At 40.4% G+C, this 18,915-nt stretch overlaps 1 protein-coding gene across 1 annotated transcript in view; it reads right to left on the reverse strand.

Annotated features, from left to right (window-relative positions):
* Window positions 1-18,915, reverse strand: part of GRK5 (G protein-coupled receptor kinase 5) — a 1,993,659-nt gene that overhangs the window by 17,076 nt on the left and 1,957,668 nt on the right. Inside the window, exon 14 of the mRNA XM_044056079.1 lies at window positions 18,138-18,275. Within this exon, the coding sequence (XP_043912014.1) occupies window positions 18,138-18,275 (138 nt within the window). The remainder of the gene's footprint in view (window positions 1-18,137; window positions 18,276-18,915) is intronic.

An 18,915-nucleotide genomic window follows, 5' to 3' on the forward strand; every position in this document is an offset into this window, starting at 1 on the left:
ATGCAAAAAATGCATAACAGTATCCTTTGGGAAGTCATTCACCACTGGTAACTATCACATTGATAGCACACCCCTAAGAGTTGAACCAATAATCAGGGATTAAGGACCTAAAAAAATTGCATAAGTACTAAGATGTCCCACCACCGAGCTAAGTGAGAGTCTAAATTACTGTAAGACAAGGAGAATGAAAACATAATCCTGTGAACTGCACACCAAAAAGTCTGACTGCACTAGCAGGCAATATCATGAAGAACATGCTCAGAAAAAGGCTAGATAGATTTTTGATGGCAACCAGATATAGACATTAACCTATGGGCCACATTCATAAAATCTCCTATGCTACCATGCAGGGCAGTGTGTGTCACAGAATGCAGCACATAGCACATAGTGTGTGCCACAGAATGCAGGATATAACACACAATGTGTGTCACAGACTGCAGCACACAGCACGCATTGTGCATCACAGACTGCGGCACATATCACACAATGTGTGTCACAGACTGTAGCACAGAGCACAGATTGTGTGTCACAGAATGCAGCACATAGCACACATTGTATGTCACAGAATGCAGCACACAGCACACATTGTGTGTCACAGAATGCAGCACATAGCACACATTGTGTGTCACAGAATGCATCACATAGCACACATGTCCTTTTTGGTTCATAAACCCAACAATGTAATGGAAGATTATTGCGCAAGTCACTTTGCATAATCCATCTCAACTGTGAACTAACCACCTCCTCCCCTGCTAAAGAGCTGACTAACCCCAAATTGTGCACTATTTACCTTGGCAGCACTAGTGTCATCCCCACTGGTTTCAGCAGAGTAACCTACATGACAGCACCAGATCAGTGCACAACAGTACTGTGCAGAGACAACCACAGCTATCACTGTCCCATGCCAGTATGTTGCAACACAACGATCTACATTCCCTGCTAGTATGTAGCTAACTAAACTCCCTAATTACTAGACAGAAACACAACAAAAATGTTGTTCTAGCTGAATTGCTGTCTGCAATGTAAGGGAAGAGCTATGAAATGGGGTGCTAAATGTAGCATAATCAGGGAACTTGGTCATTCTTTTAGTATTTTTCCAAAGGCCTTGTAGCAAAGAAGGACAACTGGCTGCAGACGTTTCCTGAGCTGCTTGGTGCAACAGAATAAAACAAGTAGTATTAGAAGACCTCACTGTAAGAACACTTTTTAATTAGTTTTCTTTCATTTTCTAACACTGATTTTATTTTATTTTTAACCTGTATTCCTTCTCACTAGACAGAAACAAAAGGCACTTTAAATGAAGAGATATTTGAATAAGAAAAAGTATCATGATGATTTTAAATAATTTGTATTGAGACAATAATAATGGGATAATCACAGCAGTGGAGTTATTTTTTAGAATTTCATTACAGCATCTCCAGTATAGCAGGACATCTGCCACATGAATTTCTTTATTTAGCAAGTATAAAATGAGAGAAATACATGAGCATATCATATCATAAAATAATGGCAGTAGGAGGTTGCTGATTTAGATGATCACTCGAGTCTATATTGCAAGTTCGAAAACTTCGAATTTTATATGATCAACATCACATGAGCAAAGTTTTCAAAACATTGAACGTTACAACAGAGATCGCCGTAGGGAATATTTCCCTTCGCTTCAATGAAGTGCGATCTCGGAGTTGGTATATTTAAGTAGCAGGGGTGTGGGGGGGCTTGCTCCCCTGCACAGAGCATTCAGGTAGGTTTCTTTATTTTTAGTTTGTTTATATTCTATGTTCAATGTTTTGAAAACTTCGCTCATATGGAGTCGATCATATGAGATTCGAAGTTTTCAGACTTCAAACATATAATATAGACCTGATCAATCAGTCTGAGGAATAGCTAATTTTTTATATTCAGGTATCCAGAGCTTTGCATAAGTTCCAGTTGTGTTACCTCTAACTTCAGTTCTTGGAGCTTATTCCACCCCTCTACCACTTTCTCATTGAAAACATTCTTGTTAATGTTAAGTTTGAACTGGGGTCTATTAATCTAATATTCACATCCCCTACTGCTCTGTCATTACAATCCAGCTTTACTCTCATCAGACTTCTCCAATAATGCTTTATATACTGATTTCATTCTAACTTTTTTTGGAGTAAAAAGGAAGTTCCTTAATCCTCTCTTTCCACACCATGCCCTATGATCCATTTACCATCCTGCTTAACCATTCTATGTACCCATACAAATATGTGACCTGCTTCTCCCTGTAAGAACGGTGCACAGTACAATACACATGGTCTTACATGGACTATAACTCCTCACCATCAATATCCAATTAGAACACAATCTTCTTATCTCACACTATTAAGACATATGGAATGAAAAGAAATCCAGTCCCACGAAGCCAAAGGACTTAAAATTAACGCTCTTTATTTGAAGAACAACGTTTTCGCCACCGCTGTACCACTGTATTGTCTTTCAAGACATACGGAATAGTAATTACTACCCTACACACACTCTATTTAAAATATAGCCTCAAACACAACTTAATCCTTTTCCATTTTAACCTCTTCCACAACTACTTGAAACTCTTTCCCCCTCTTTCTACTCTCACTACTTCCATAATCAGCACACATATCCTATAACACAATATGCCTTTTCCCTTACACTCTACTATGTTCATGTTATCTCTAATCAAATCATTTAAGTATACTCATACAACTCACATCCCTCAAATGCCATCTAACTCATCCATCTATAAAAACTTCTACTCAGGCCATACCTCTGACTGTGCACATAGATTGCTTCTCTCATATACGTGCCAGCCTAATTGAATATAACCATATTCACCTCAATAAAATTCAATTCTTTCCTCCCCCAGCAAACTTAACCAATTTCCTCACATAGTCACCAAACCTACTACCAATACTACATTCCTTTACCATCTCATTAACCACCTCCTCAAACTTTCCCAATCTGTAGATATTCATACCCTGGACCTGCACAGTCAACTACATTTTCTCATTCTCACCCCTGTAAAAATATGCTTCTTATAACAATAAATGGAGGCAATATCTGTAATAAAATTAATGACTTTCACTCATGGATCATATGACAAAGGGAAATACTGCCAGCACAGCTATCTGGAATTTTATAAATATATGTCATTTGAAAACATCAGTATGATTTATATAAGATGTTTGTGTTATAGATGTACAAGAACTGTATGTCATGTGTATATTAAACTAGGTTTGTAGAGATATTTGTGTTGAGAAGAAATTTTGCAGAGTGGTTGTGCTTGAAATGTATCCACAGTGTGACCTGCTGAAAGAGAACAGAAATGTACATGCACTATTGTAACTGTTCAAATGTATATATTTTAACAGTGGAAGCTGGAATACAGGAGGTTAAATTCAGAAAAATAGCTGAAATTAAATTACTTTATGTCAGCAAGAGACACAGGTCTGTGCTGAGAAGCTTTCTGCATTGTCTACCAAGTGAACTAATTACTACAACTGTTTTATGATTTCCAGCATCTGCAAAAGATCTGAGGTCTACATATTTTCACAGGTAGATGCTACATACTGCTAGCTTCCAACAGTGGGGGTTTCACCTGGGATATAGTAAGATGACAAGAAATGGTGTCATTCTGCAAGATATCTCAGCAGTAATATTTCAGATATTAATTTAAGAAGTCTCTTAGAGAGACACAGCATTCTGTATTCTGTCTTTGACCTGACAAAAACTAGAAGATCCTTTCACCACATTTGCCTTGCTCTTAAGTAAGTAAACTAGAGTATAGTAATTCTCTTAGATTCAGTCAGGAATGTAGTGAAACTTAGATATTTTTCTTTCTTTATTTGAGACTGTCATACAATATTGTTTTAAATATTTCCTGTGATTTTGAACTCTGATGTCACTGTGAATATATATTTAGCATTGCCTTGTTCTTTTATTTATTATTAAATATATTTAAACTTTTCATTGTGGCTGATCTGTGTAGAGATATTTAAGTTCTGAGAGTACTTGCATATTTATTTGGTGACACTGTGTAGGCTACTCCTAATAGCCTTGCTCTTGGTGAAACTACCATTTGTATTAATAGTAACATTACACAGTAAGATTGGACACCCTTTATTAAGGGCCTTAAAGTAGCTGATAAGGAGTTGGCTGGTGCAGTGATAACTACCTTATAGTCTAGCCAAAAGGGGACATAGCTAGTACACCTGTGACAGCCTTTCCCAAATGTGTATGTATGTACAAATCAAACCTCAAGGAGTGTGTGTGTTAGCTACTTGGGCAGGGACACAAAGCACTGGTTGGACAGATTGGGTGCTGGAGGTCTTGGCTTGGCCACTCAGCTGAGATATCAACTCTACAGCTATACCAGTTGGGAGTTTTTTGGGGATCTGGGGAAAGAAGGAGAAGCTAGCCCCAGACTGACTGTGGTCTCTGTGTGCTCTTACGGGAAACTGCACTTGATGCAGATAGCTGCATCTGGAAACACTGTGTGTGTGTGTGTGTGTGTGTGTGTGTACTTGTTATCCTCCCAGTGTATGTACCCCTCTGTTGCCAGTGGTGAAGATTGAGGCTCCTTGATTACTGGTCTAATGGTGAGTCGTCACAGCTCACACAATAGAATAAATAATCACATTCATTAGCTCAATGAATCAATTAACAGTTAGTATTTAAATACCCATAGTATTTTAAAGTGAGCAAGTGCCACTGAAATAAACCACACACACCCAAAAACATATATTGTACACATAATCCCACCCCAAAACATCCACACAATGTTAAAAATGACAAAATCATGACTAAAAATTTAATATAACTTCCTGATTAAGACCCCTAGGAGAGAGAGTGCCATAATTAAAAATAAATGTGGTTTCAAGTAGGTTTAATTTCTTCACAAAATTACCTCTATCATATACCATAGGTTGTGCCAAAATACTAAAAAATAAAGATTCCTCATCACCAAAATGTTCCTTCAGAAAGTGATAAGCAACCGGGCTATTTATGTTGCCCTTCCTAATATCTGCCAGATGCTCTCCTTTTGGTTTGCCCAATGTACCACTGGACCACATTGCACCCAGAACCCAAAATGTAAACACCACCACATGAATGACAGTTAAATCTGCCTTGGGACTCAAACCTCCAGCCATTAATAAAAGTATTGGAAATGTTCCTAATCCTTCCACATACACTACAATTGCCACAAGGGAAAGAGCCCACTGGTTTAAAAGACATAGTCCATCCCAAAACAGGGTGACTAAGTAACTCTTTCTTTTTTTTGGTATAACTATTTTACAGTCTGGGCAAAAGGGGGCATAGCTAGTAAACCTGCTCCAGCCTTTCCCAGGTGTGTGTGTGTGTGTGTGTGTGTGTGTGTGTGTGTGTGTGTGTGTGTGTGTGTGTGTGTGTGTGTGTGTATATAAATAAACCCTAAAAGAGTGTGTGTGTGTGTGTGTGTGTGTGTGTGTGTGTGTGTGTGTGTGTGTGTGTGTGAGCTACTTGGGCAGGGACAAGAAGCACTAGTTGGACAGAAAGGTTGCTGAATGTCTTGGCTTGGCTACTTATCTGAGATCTCAACTCTATAGCTGTGCCAGGGGGAAGTCTTATTGGGGATCTGAAGAAAGAGGAAGAAACCAGCCCCAGAATGACTGTGATCTCTATGTGCTCTTAAGGGAAATTGCACTTGATGCAGAGAGCTGAATCTGGAAATACTGAGTGTGTGTACTTGTTATCCACCCAGTGTATGTCCCCCACTGTTGCCATTGGTGAGGATTGAGGCTCCTTGATTACTAGTCTAGTGGTGAGGCGTCACAGCTCTCACAATACTCTCCAGATGTAGTAGCAGTCACTGAAACTTGGTTAAAGCCACATATTCAAGAAACTGAAAAAGTTCCTCCAGGATACAACATTCCAAGAAATGACAGTACTCATAAAAAAGCAGCTGGTGTAGCACAAATCTACTGCAACAATATGCCATCTCCCCCCTCTCAAAACCAGTTCCTTCCTTTACTAATGCAGACATTTCCTTTATATTCTTACAACTAAACAAGTCTAAACAAATATGTATTGCAGTAGTTTATATACCCCCTGGCCAAAATATTTCAACATTAGAAAACTTCCTTTCCTAGACCACCACAAATATAAGCAATGCTACTATTATTATGGGAGATTTAAATATCAGTTGGCAAACTCTCATCACTGACTCCCAATAAATAGAATTAACCTTCATGGCTTTACAGAGCTCATCACTACCCCTACCAGAATGGAAAATAATAATCACCTAGGAGCACCCTTAGACTGGATCTTGGTATCAGAATCCCAGAAATACTCTAACACACTCTCAAATACCCTATGTGACCATCTACCAGCTAATACCTACAGACCCCCCACACACAGAAGCCTACTCTCCATACCTACAAAACTTCAAGCAATCTAACCAAATTCAACCAACAACTATTCAATGACATCTTAAAAACAATAAACTGGTTCTCATTAAAAATATTACCTCTGGATGATTCCATTACCACTTTAACAAAGTCTTCTTAGATACCCTTAACAGCATAGCCCCTCTTCGTACCAAAAGAACAAAAATAAATCACACACAGTGGCTTACTAAGGCCACAAAACAAGTAATGCAAACTAGAGACCAAGCTGAGAAAAACTGGCAAAAGAAGAAAAATGACACCAATCTACATATATACAAACAGCTAAGGAATGAATCCAAAACATTAGTCATTGCTGACAAAAAAACAATGTCTCTCAAAACTAACCAACCAAAACAATGACCCCCAAAAATTCTGGAAATCTATCTCAGCACTCCTGACTCCTGGGTCCACTAAAAATCCTTCACCAGCTCCTGACAAAGATCCATCTTAAATAGCTAACACGTTTAACTCCCACTTCATAGAAAGTATACTTAAACTAGTAAACTATCTTACACCAAACACAAACATCACCTCAACACTAAATCAACCGACTCACACCTAAATCTTTAAATAGTAATACCAGTATTAACAACCCCCTTAACCAGGGAACTTCTACAGGTATTTCAACAACTCCTGCTGTCACTTTACAACCTATCCCCACCTCTCTAATACATAAGCTTCTTCTGAAATAAAAAACATAGTCCCTCTCCTCAGACAATCTACCTTCAGAACACTTAAAACTCACTGTAGATACAATAGCCTATCCTGTTAATATTTTAATTAATAGTTCTATCATAGAATCTGAAGATCCTCAACTTTGGAAAAAGTCTGCTGTAACACCCTTACATATGGGTGGAAAAACCAGTGAGCTGACAAACTATCGACCCATCTCTATCCTCTCCCCTTTATCTAAAATACTGGAAAAGTGCATTCATATACAATGTCTGAAACATCTCACTGATAACAATATCATTGCTCTCACCCAACACGGTTTTCACCCAGCACACAGCACATCCACTGCACTTACATCATTCACAGATACTGCAAACACAGCCCTGGACTATGCTCATTTAACTTCTGTAATTCTACTGGGCCTCTCTAAGGCCTTTGATACAGTATCACATCAAAAAATACTACTACAATTGTCTACACTAGGATGCTCTCCACTTACTCTAAAATGGTTTGCCAATTACTTAACCAATAGACAGCAATACATTTAATGGAAAACTAATCTGTCACAAAACCTGGTAAACAAAACCGGAGTCCCTAGGGTTCCATTTGTATACCCTTGCTTTTCAATATTTTCACTAATAATCTTCATACTGCCTCCCTTCAAAGCACACTCATCCAATATGCTGATTCCACCATTATCCCTTCCTCCTCCAATAACCTTCAGCATCTCCTAAAAATGTCTCAAGACGCCTTCACCTCTATTGAGACCTGGCTAAATGATGCACAATTACTGCTTAATCTCAGTAAGACCAAACTGTTACTGTTCACACCAAAACCACTTCTACATGACTTTAAAATATACTCACAAAACAATACAGAAATCGAAATTGCAACTCAGGCAAAGTTATTGGGTATCACTGTGACAATTGGGGAGAGATGTGTGAAGGCTGCCAGCCTAGTCAAATAGAATTTGATATATAATTCTGGCATTTGTAAATAAATGTAAAAATACAGGCATGTTTCTTGAGTGTAAAAGAATATTGTGAAATGTGGAACTGCAAAATATGTGATAACATTGCACTCTACTGGCCTAGTGAAGCATGTTGTGACCCTTTCATGTTAGAATTCAGCTTCAGTTTGTCTGGATGAAGGTTTCATGCCCATTGTTTTAAGGCTAAAGTTTATGACCAGAATGTACATATGGAAGGTGCTTTATTGCTCTGGTTTCTGCTAGAATGTATATGTGAAATGCCTTGTATTGTAAGTTTCTGAGCAGGTGTTAGATTGCTAAATAATGCAGCTTGTGGCCTGAGAACTCAGACCAGGTGTTAAGATGATGCAATATGAATAATGGGAAAACCTGAGTGTCAAAAATGATGTAATTTGGGAGGGCCTTAGAGACATGTTTGTTAGTAATGTTTAAATACTATTTCTCACAAGAGACTGAGAGCATTTTGACCTTGGATATCTAACTCAGCGCTCTGCCTATGCTCACATGTAAGTTTTAGCACTGTCATTTCTTGTAGGAATAGTTAAAGCTAGTAAAGATTAATTAGGTATATTTCTTGGAAATCAGACCTGTCCTACTGTATTATTTTAGGTTTCTGTTTGATCTCTGAACTCTTAGATATCTCTGTGGTGTAGTAGTTTTGTCTTGTGTTTTAATTATTTATTATTAAATATTTTTAAAACCTTCTATCTGTGGCTGGTTTGTGTAGAGATAAGCTCTAGAGTACATTGCATATTTATAGAGGTTATTGTAATAGGCCACTCTAAAGTAAGCCTTGACTGTTAGTCATACTACCATTGGATTATAATATTACACAGTAATAACTGGACACCCTTTTAAGGGCCTTTTGGTAGCTGATATTATTAACTGGGTGGTGGCAGTAATTACTACTGTATAGTCTGGGTAAAGGGGCACAGCTGGAGAATCTGTGTCAACCTTACCCAGGAGTGTCTGTGAAGTTGTATAAATACTTATCTCAAAGTGTGTGTGTGTTGTGTCAGCTACTTGGCAGGGACACAAAGCACTGGTTGGACAGAGAGGGTACTGGAGGTTCTAGCTTGCCTAGCTAGGCTGAGATCTAGACCCTATAGCTGTGACAGTGGGGAGTCTTATTGGGGACCTGGTGAGCAAAGAAGCAACCAGCCCCAGACTGACTGTGATCTCTGTGTGCACTTAAGGGAAATTGTACTTTACTGTGTATATTAGTTATCCTTTCCTCTCTTCTAGGAGACGACCTCCCTGGTGTTAGTGGTGAGGATTGAGGCTCCTTGATTGCTGGGCCAGGGCACGGTTGTGACAAGTGTTTGGCAGTGGTGGGATCTACTTCACATACTAATTGGCTTGTAGTGGTGTGGGTAGAGCGAATTCCTGTAGCTTATGTATAGTGATCTCTAAAAGTGTTTAGTACTCTAAAAAAGCCACGCAGTGTATACTCAGAATTCAGATCACAATTGTTTTATTTCTTTTGTTAGCTTAGTGTTAGTCAGGGTGAGCAGGCAGCATGTCAGCAGAAGAGTATGGAAAGCTGACAAGGAGCCAGCTGGTGGAGATGTGCCAGGCTAGGGGACTGGTGCATGAAACCTGACTAAAGCAGACCTGATTGCAGCCTTGGTTACAGCTGCTTCCGAGAACAGTAGCCTGGAGGACAATCAGGATGACAGTGGAGATACAATATCCTCAGAGAATGAACAGCTCAACCTTTCTGCAGTGGACTTAAAAATTCAGCTGCAGCTAAAGAGACTTGAGTTGGAGGCCAGGCATATGGAACTAGAAGCAACCGAGAAAATGAGGAGTCTACAAGCTGAGGAAAATGAACAGCAGAGGAGACATGAAAGGGAAATGCTGACTCTTCGCCAGAGTCATGGAGGTAATGGGGAAAGGAGTAACCAGACCCCAGAAGCACAAAAGGTCAGTAAATTTCTTCCACAGTTTAAAGAGGGGGATAATTTTGATAGCTTCATTCATATGTTAGAGTGGGTATGTAAACAGCATGAAGCTGACCAAGGGCTCTGGGTATGGTTCCTGACCCACTTACTCCATTCTAAAGCTGTAACTTCTTTAGCAAAAATGCATGACAATGACTGTTTTGATTATAGAGCTGTAAAAAGACACTTGTTGGAATGTTTTTAGCTAACACCTGAAATGTATAGGAAAAAGTTTCGTGAGCATAGATGCAAGGCAAATGAAAATGTATGTGAATATGTTGTTGAACTGAGCACTTATTTTCCTAGCTGGGTGAGTGGCTGTCAGGTCACTACTTTTGAAGGGCTGGCAGACCCTTTGGTAAGGGAACAAGCCCTTAGCACTTTGCCTGAGGACATGAGGATCTGCTTAGCTGATAGACAGTGTGCCACTTTAGAGGAGTTGGGGAAGAAGGGAGACCTATACCTAGCAAGCAGGGCAGCCCTGCACAGGAAAGGGACCCACAGTACTGCTCCTGGGTCTAAAGGAACCCATGGTCGGCAGCACAGACTGCCCCAACAGAATCTGCCAGCAGCAGGGGAAGCCACTAGTCCAGGTACACATCCAGGACCCAGGGTGAAATGTTTTGAATGCAACCAGTGGGGCCATGTGGCATACAGGTGTCCACGGAGGCAAGGTAGGGAATCAAAGGTGAGGGAGCCAGTAAGTGGGAAAGATAAAATGTCAACAGTGGGTTGTCTTGAGACAACAGGGGTATGGAACTACCATCCTGCAGATGTCCTGAGAGGGAAGGATTTGGATGAGGCAGTACTATGTACTTATGCAGTTACATGCAGTGAGGCTAGGGGACAAGCATGTGGGTCTGGTAGCCTGGGGGAGATCCAGACAGACTGCATACTTGCAGCCAGGACTGCTGAGTTGGTTACTTCAGGGAGTGAGCTACGCTGTAGCAGTGAGACTGAATCTGAGCCACAGCTGCTTGTGGGTACTGATGTTCCCTTGGAAAGGGTAACTGCAAAGGTAGAGGGGAGTAGTAGTACCCAGGCTGACAGTGAGGCACCGCTGTCAGAGGATGCCAGACTTTCTGTGGAAGGGGACCTGGGAAGGGTTACAAGGAGAGACTTGAGACAGGCTCAACTCTCAGACCCTACATTGCAAGGCTTGAGGCAGGTAGCTAGGGAGGCACCTGATTCTCAAGGGAAGGAGGAATCTGTATGCTGGAACAAAGGGTTACTGTACAGAGAGTGGACCCCTGAGGGAGGGCTAGAAGGTGAGAGAGTACAGCAGTTAGTAGTGCCTAGAGCTTACCATCTGGCGCTTCTAGCCATAGCCCATGATATTCCCTTTGCAGGTCATATGGGCATAAAACGTACAAAGAGGCATATTATGCAAAACTTCTATTGGCCTGGAATTTCCAGAGATGTAACAGAGTACTGCAGGACCTGTGAGCAGTGCCAAAAGGTAGGCAAGGCAAGAGACAAGGTGAGAGCTCCTTTGATGCCTTTGCCTGTGATTGAGGAGCCATTTCAGAGGGTAGCTATGGATATTGTGGGTCCTCTGAGTACCCCAAGTTCCACAGGGAAAAAGTATATCCTAGTGATTGTAGATTATGCTACACGATACCCACAGACAGTGGCTTTGTCTTCCATTGAGGCCGAGAAGGTGTCAAATGCTTTGCTAGAGATTTTCAGCAGGGTAGGTTTCCCAAAGGAAATACTGTCTGACAGAGGTGCCAATTTTATGTCAGTCCTGCTGACTTGTCTGTGGAAGTCCTGTAGGGTGAAGCACATGAAGACCACCCCCAGACTAATGGTCTTGTTGAGAGGTTAAACTCTACAATTAAGTCCATGCTATGGGCATTTGCAGATCAGTTTAAGAGGGAGTGGGATAAATAATTGCCCCATCTGTTTTTGCTTACAGACAGGATCCCCAGGAATCCACAGGTTTTTCACCCTTTGAGTTGCTGTATGAGCATAGGGTGAGGGGACCTCTAGATTTAATTCAAGATGAGTGGGAAGGTGAATGTGAGTCTCACAAGGAATCTGTTGTGACATATGTCCTGAACCTCAGGACAAGGCTCAGGGAACTCATGGGCTTGGCCCAGGAGAACCTGGCAGAAGCCTAACAACAGAAAAAGGTGTGGTATGAAAGGAATGCTTGAGCTAGAGAGTATGCTGTATGGCAGCAGGTGATGGTTCTCATTCCTGTCAGACATAACAAGTTGTAGGCAGCTTAGGAGGGACCCTACAAGGTGGTAAGAAATGTAAGTGATGTTAACTACATGGTGGAAGTGCTAGGCAGATGACAGGGTCACAAATTGTACCATGTTAACATGATGAAACCTTACCATGATAGGGAGGCCCTTGTGCTGAGCATTTGCAGTGGATTGCAGGAGGAGTCTGAGGGAGATCTTGTGACTGATTTCTTCAGTGAGGCTCGGGCTGACACCTCGGTGGAAGGGGTAGCAATGTCCCAGCAGCTATCTCCTACCCAAGTTTGAGAAATCCGAGCAGTGTTGCAGGAGTTTGGGGGTATGTTCACTGGGAAACCAGGGAGCACCCACGTGGTGCTGCACCAGGTGTATACAGGACCCCAAAGGCCTATCAGGCAGGCCACTCATAGGGTGCCTGAGAGAGTCAAACAGACTCTGAGGGAGGAGGTAAAGGAGATGTTGGAACTAGGGGTGATTCAAGAGTCCAACAGTTCCTGGGCCTCACCAGTGGTGTTGGTGCCAAAGAAGGATGGCAGCACCAGGTTCTGTGTGGATTACAGGAAATTAAATAGTCACACACAGGCAGATGCTTACCCCATGCCTAGGACAGATGAGGCCCTAGAGCAGCTGGGTGGTGCTAAGTATCTTACAACCATTGATCTTACCAAGAGTTACTAGCAGGTGCCCTTGACTCCCAGTGCTAGAGAGAAGTCAGATTTTGTGACTCCTTTTGGCTTGTATGAGTTCACAAAGATGCCCTTTGGGATGAAAAATGCCCCAGCGACTTTCCAGAGGCTGATAGATCATATCTTAGCAAGAGCAGGAGGGTTTGCCCTTGCTTACATGGATGATATTGCTATCTACAGCCATTCCTGGCAAGAGCACCTTCAGCATGTCAGGGAGGTGCTGGGCAGACTACAGAGGGCAGGGTTGACCATTAAGCTGAGCAAATGTCAGGTGGGTATGGCAGAGGTCTCCTAGGACATAGAGTGGAGAGTGGTAAGATAAGGTCAGAACCTGCCAAATTGGAAGCTATTCAGGCATGGCCTGCACCTGTTACCAACAAGCAGGTGAGGGCATTCTTGGGGACAGTAGGGTACTACAGAAAGTTTGTTTCCAATTATAGTACCATAGCTGCTCCCCTCACAGACCTGACAAGGAAGAACAGGCCAGATAAGGTAGTGTGGACCCCAGCATGTGAGCAGGCATTTCAGAAGCTTAAGGAAGCTTTTGGAGGGCCCCCTGTGTTAGCCAGTCCAGACTACAGCAAAGACTTTGTTGTGCAGGTGGATGCTTCAAACTATGGGGTGGGGGCTGTACTTAGCCAGATTTCTTCAGAGGGAGAAGAGCACCCAGTGGTTTATCTCAGTCGTAGGCTCCAACTCAGGGAGGAATGCTATGCAGTAGTAGAAAAGGAATGCCTAGCCATAGTGTGGGCACTACAAAAACTTCAGCCTTATCTGTATGGAAGAAAATTCACTGTGATGGCAGATCACAACCCTCTAACATGGTTAAACAGAGACAGTCAGCAAAATGCCAAGTTACTAAGATGGAGTCTGGGGTTGCAAGCATATATGTCAGTGCAGCACCGCAGTGGGAGTAGCAATGACAATGAAGATGTGCTCAAACGACAGGGAATGGGGTGAGGTACACCCATATAGACCTGACACTCTCAAGTGATGTTTCGCAAGGGACACTTGAAAAACTTGCTTGAGTTCCCTGGGGGGGGAGATGTGACGATTGGGGAGAGATGGGCGAAGGCTGGCAGCCTAGTCAAATAGAATTTGATATATAATTCTGGCATTTATAAATAAATGTAAAAATACAGGCATGTCTTTTGAGTGTAAAAGAATATTGTGAAATGTGGAACTGCAAAATATGTGACAACATTGCACTCTACTGGCCCAGTGAAGTATGTTCTGACCCTTTCATGTTAGAATTCGGCTCCAGTGCGTCTGAATGAAGGTTTCATGCCCATTGTTTTAAGGCTAAAGTTCATGACCAGAATTTACATATGGAAGGTGCTTTATTGCTCTGGTTTCTGCTAGAATGTATATGTGAAATGCCTTGTATTGTTGTACATTTCAGAGCAGGTTTTAGATTGCTAAATAATGCAGTTTGTGGCCTGAGAATTCAGACCAGGTGCTAAGATGATGCAATATGAATACTGGGAAAAACCTAAGTGTCAAAAATGATGTAATTTTGGAGGGCCTTTGAGACATGTTTGTTAGCAATGTTTAAATACTATTTCTCACAAGAGACTGAGAGCATTTTGATCTTGGATATCTAACTCAGCACTCTGCCTATGCTCACATGTAAGTTTTAGCACTGTCATTTCTTGTAGGAATAGTTAAAGCTAGTAAAGATTAATTAGGTATTTTTCTTTGAAATCAGACCTGTCCTACTGTATTATTTTAGGTTTCTGTTTGATCTCTGAACTCGTAGATATCTCTGTGGTGTAGTAGTTTTGTCTTGTGTTTTAATTATTTATTATTAAATATTTTTAAAACCTTCTATCTGTGGCTGGTTTGTGTAGAGATAAGCTCTAGAGTACATTGCATATTTATAGAGATTATTGTAATAGGCCACTCTAAAGTAAGCTTTGACTGTTAGTCATACTACCATTGGATTATAGTATTGCACAGTAATAATTTGACACCCTTTTAAGGGCCTTTTAGTAGCTGATATTATTAGCTGGGTGGTGGCAGTAATTACTACTGTATAGCCTGGGTAAAGGGGCACAGCTGGAGAATCTGTGTCAGCCTTTCCCAGGAGTGTCTGTGACGTTGTATAAATACTGATCTCAAAGTCTGTGTGTGTTGTGTCAGTTACTTGGCAGGGACACGAAGCACTGGTTGGACAGAGGGGGTACTCGAGGTTCTAGCTTGCCCAGCCAGGCTGAGACCTGGACCATATAGCTGTGCCAGTGGGGAGTCTTATTGGGGACCTGGTGAGCAAAGGAGCAACCAGCCCCAGACTGACTGTGATCTCTGTGTGCACTTAAGGGAAATTGTACTTTAATGTGTGTATTAGCTATCCTTTCCTCTCTTCTAGGAGATGACCTCCCTGGTGTTAGTGGTGAGGATTGAGGCTCCTTGATTGCTGGGCCAGGGCACGGTCGTCACAATCACCATTGACAATAACTCTCCTTTGAACATCATATACTAAATACCATTAATAACATGCATTTTAAACTTGGCAAAGACTATAGACACAAGCATTTCATGGACATCCCCAGCAAAAAACACTTGCCAATACTTTCTTGCTCCCTCCCTCTTGTACGGTGTCCCATTCTCACAAATCTCCACTTGACTCTAAAAAACAAGCTGCAATCATGCTACTACAAAATAGCTAAGTTTGCATATGGCTTATCTTGTTGCACACATCACTGTTATGCCCGCAAGGAGGTAAATTGGCTAGATTTTCCCCATTACCTCAGTTATGTACAACTAGCTCAAGCACATAAAATAATATATAAGCCAGACACTTGCCCATCATTAAAACCTATCCTACAGCTATATACCCCATCCAGAAATCTCTGCTCTACTAATAAACAGCTTTTAGAAGTATATAAACCTAACAAAAGAGCTGGTCAAAGCCTCTACTCCTTTACCACTGCAAAATTATGGAATATCCTGCCCTCAAATATCAGTAGCTTAGACTCCTTTAAGACTTTAAACTTTTTCTAAAAAAATCACTTTCTTACCACTCACTCCTGTCTTTGCTCCTCTCCCAAACACTATCATACTCAGTTTTTCTCTTAGCTATGTGAGCTGATATTACCTCTTTTCCCTCCTTCCAGCTGCCTCCTCACCACCCTTCATCTCCCACTGTCTTTTCCTAACTCACTACCCAGTATCTACTTATTTCTTCTGTCTTCCAAGCTCTATATCCACATCCAAAATCCCTCTTCTCCTCAGTGTATCATATACCATATTCCAAACTATATGTACTCATGCACATATACCTACCTTGTTATCATTTATCTCTCTACACTACTATCCTTAACCATCATACTCCCACTGTCTTAGAAATCTTACATGTAAACATTTCACTCTTCAAATCCTACAAAACTAACTACAACTTATAACTAAAATGATTTAATTCACCTTCTCACAAATAAAAGTCTATCTAGTATCTTAGACTTGACTGTAAATTGTTACTCTACTTACATACTAAGCTGTATTATGTCAATAACTGTATGTATTAATGTATTAAAGTTATACTGTTTTTCCCTGTTGTAATAGAATGTAATTTGTACACACAATCTGTAAACTGTAATAATGTCTGTACTTTATGTGGAGCTTTTCTCCCTGGGCCTCTCCTGAAAATGGGTCTCTGACCTAGTTAGACTTTCCTGCTCACCAAATGTAAATAAATAAATAAATCATGGTCAGCAAGCTGCACTTTTTGCCAGTTAGCAATACTACAACTGATATGAAATGGAAGATGGACTTCTTTTCTGCTATTGTAATATTTCCTCAAAATAAAAATATCAAAAGGAAAAGTAGCATTAGTATAAAAATGACTTGGCTGACTGGGGCATGTATAGAAGGGATGGTGACAGCAAATTAATAGGTTGCCGGGTAGGACACATCAGTAGAGGTCACAGCTGGCTACCATTACTATTCACTGGACAGGGACACCTGTTCTATTCAGCAAATTGCTCTCTCTCAGAAGAAAAAAAAACTGCCATTGTTTATGATATAAACACAAAGCATTCATAAAACACTAAAATTATTTTTCACTTATAAATCAGTACTACTAAGTCAGACTGTCATGCATCTGAAAAACACTACTGTCTAAAAATGTCATATTTTTCAGCCAGCTTTTCTGCACTTTTGTTAAAAAGTGGCATCATACAAGTATCCCCTTCTCTCATTCAGTGTTGTTCAGAAGCCACCATAAACCAGAAAGTAACAAGCCAGCTTGGATTTGTAGGACTGTCAAAGGCTGAAAGAAATAAAATCATTCAATGTCATAACACATTTATTTACATTCTGCTGTTATTAACATGCTTGTGTCATATACACCCATCAACATCCCAGACAATTCTGTATCTATTAATGCTGACATCTTCATTGAAAGACTAACTCTTTGCCCCTTCCTTAAAACTAGTTACTATCTTGAATATTTAGCCCATGCTTGAGAAATTTCTACGCAAATCTATTCACATTACAGGCTGCTAGGAATAACTGATGGCAACTGCTGGCAAGCATTTACAATCAGCATTGTATAGGGAGGTACAGATTGCTGACAGGTGAAAGCTTTCCACCACTTTAATCGTTAGAGTCACAGTTATAGAATTTAAAAGCTACAAATTTTATATGGTTAAAATATAAATCAAAGAAAGCAAAGTCAATATCATGGCATGTAATACAAGAAATGCAGAAAAAGGAACAACCACAACTATGTATGTAGACAAGTAGTATTACACGCTCATCTTATTAAAGTCCAGAGCAGCAAACATACTCTACAATATTGCATTTAGAAGAAGGAATTGTATTTCTTTATACATTCCATGATGTAATGAGTAAATGATAACTTGTGGGTTTTACACATTGTCCCACATAAACTGTTTTATGGGGTTTGTTCAAAATACCACACAGATCATTGGAGAAGGTTAGGAGGCCATTTTAGGGGTTTTAGACAATGTACCACATAGATCACTGGGGCAGATTAGGACTCAAACAAAAATGGCAACTTATAATACATTTTCTTTTAAAATGTTACTTGCCATTAGTAAATGATCATTTTACATTATTAATGGGTGTCTACTTCCCTGCTTATAAGACTAAAGTTCATGTTATTCTACAGACATTCTAATTATTCTACAAGCTACTAAAGGGGCATAAAAATAAAATGCATTTTTCAATTTTTAATACATCAAAGTTACCTCATATTGCCAGGGGATAGACACACAGCCAGTAGAAAATTTGGAATAAAAGTCATCATCTTTTTGGTCCAAGTTTACTCCTTTCACAGTGGAAAACTGTTCAATATCCAGAACATCCTTACAGTATACGGCTCGTGGCTGTTTAATTCAAACATAACATAAAGTTACTGACAAGTTCATTTGCCAAGATCTTGAAAATTGTAATATTCACAGTCTTCCCATTTGTGATTCGAACTCCACATGTAACTGAAACTTGAACAGGAGTTCTAAACATGCTACATCTAGTAGTTCTGGGTTTGACTCCCTAACTTCACACTTGAACATCACATGACCATAAACAAGTCATTTAACCAGACAGTGCTCACAGGTTGTCCATGAAAAAGAGACACTTCTGAATATTGTACTTACTCAGCTAACAAAAGAATAAAATACAACAAATGTACATTATTTCCACTGAGGTACAACCTTGTAGCACTATCTATGCAACAGATACAAGGTGTATATGTTTGGATCAATGGCATACAGGGATAAAGCACATGTGCAGCTAATCATAAAGCCTCTGCTATGCCATATCAGCAGACAGAAATAGGAAAAAGGAACAACTGTGCCTTATACAATGGTATTATATAAAATAAATAAATTTGTTTTTTAAGTAATGCCATTGTATAAGAGAAACATACTATGCCAGAGTTGTGGGATACTTCTAGGTCAACCCCTACTGCGGCTTCCAATTTGGCTACTTAGGTTATGTCTTCATTATGAAACAATGATGTCCACT

Source organism: Protopterus annectens, chromosome 14.part0 (genome assembly GCF_019279795.1).
Source record: "Protopterus annectens isolate FY-2018-M chromosome 14.part0, PAN1.0, whole genome shotgun sequence".
Classification (NCBI taxonomy): domain Eukaryota; kingdom Metazoa; phylum Chordata; order Ceratodontiformes; family Protopteridae; genus Protopterus; species Protopterus annectens.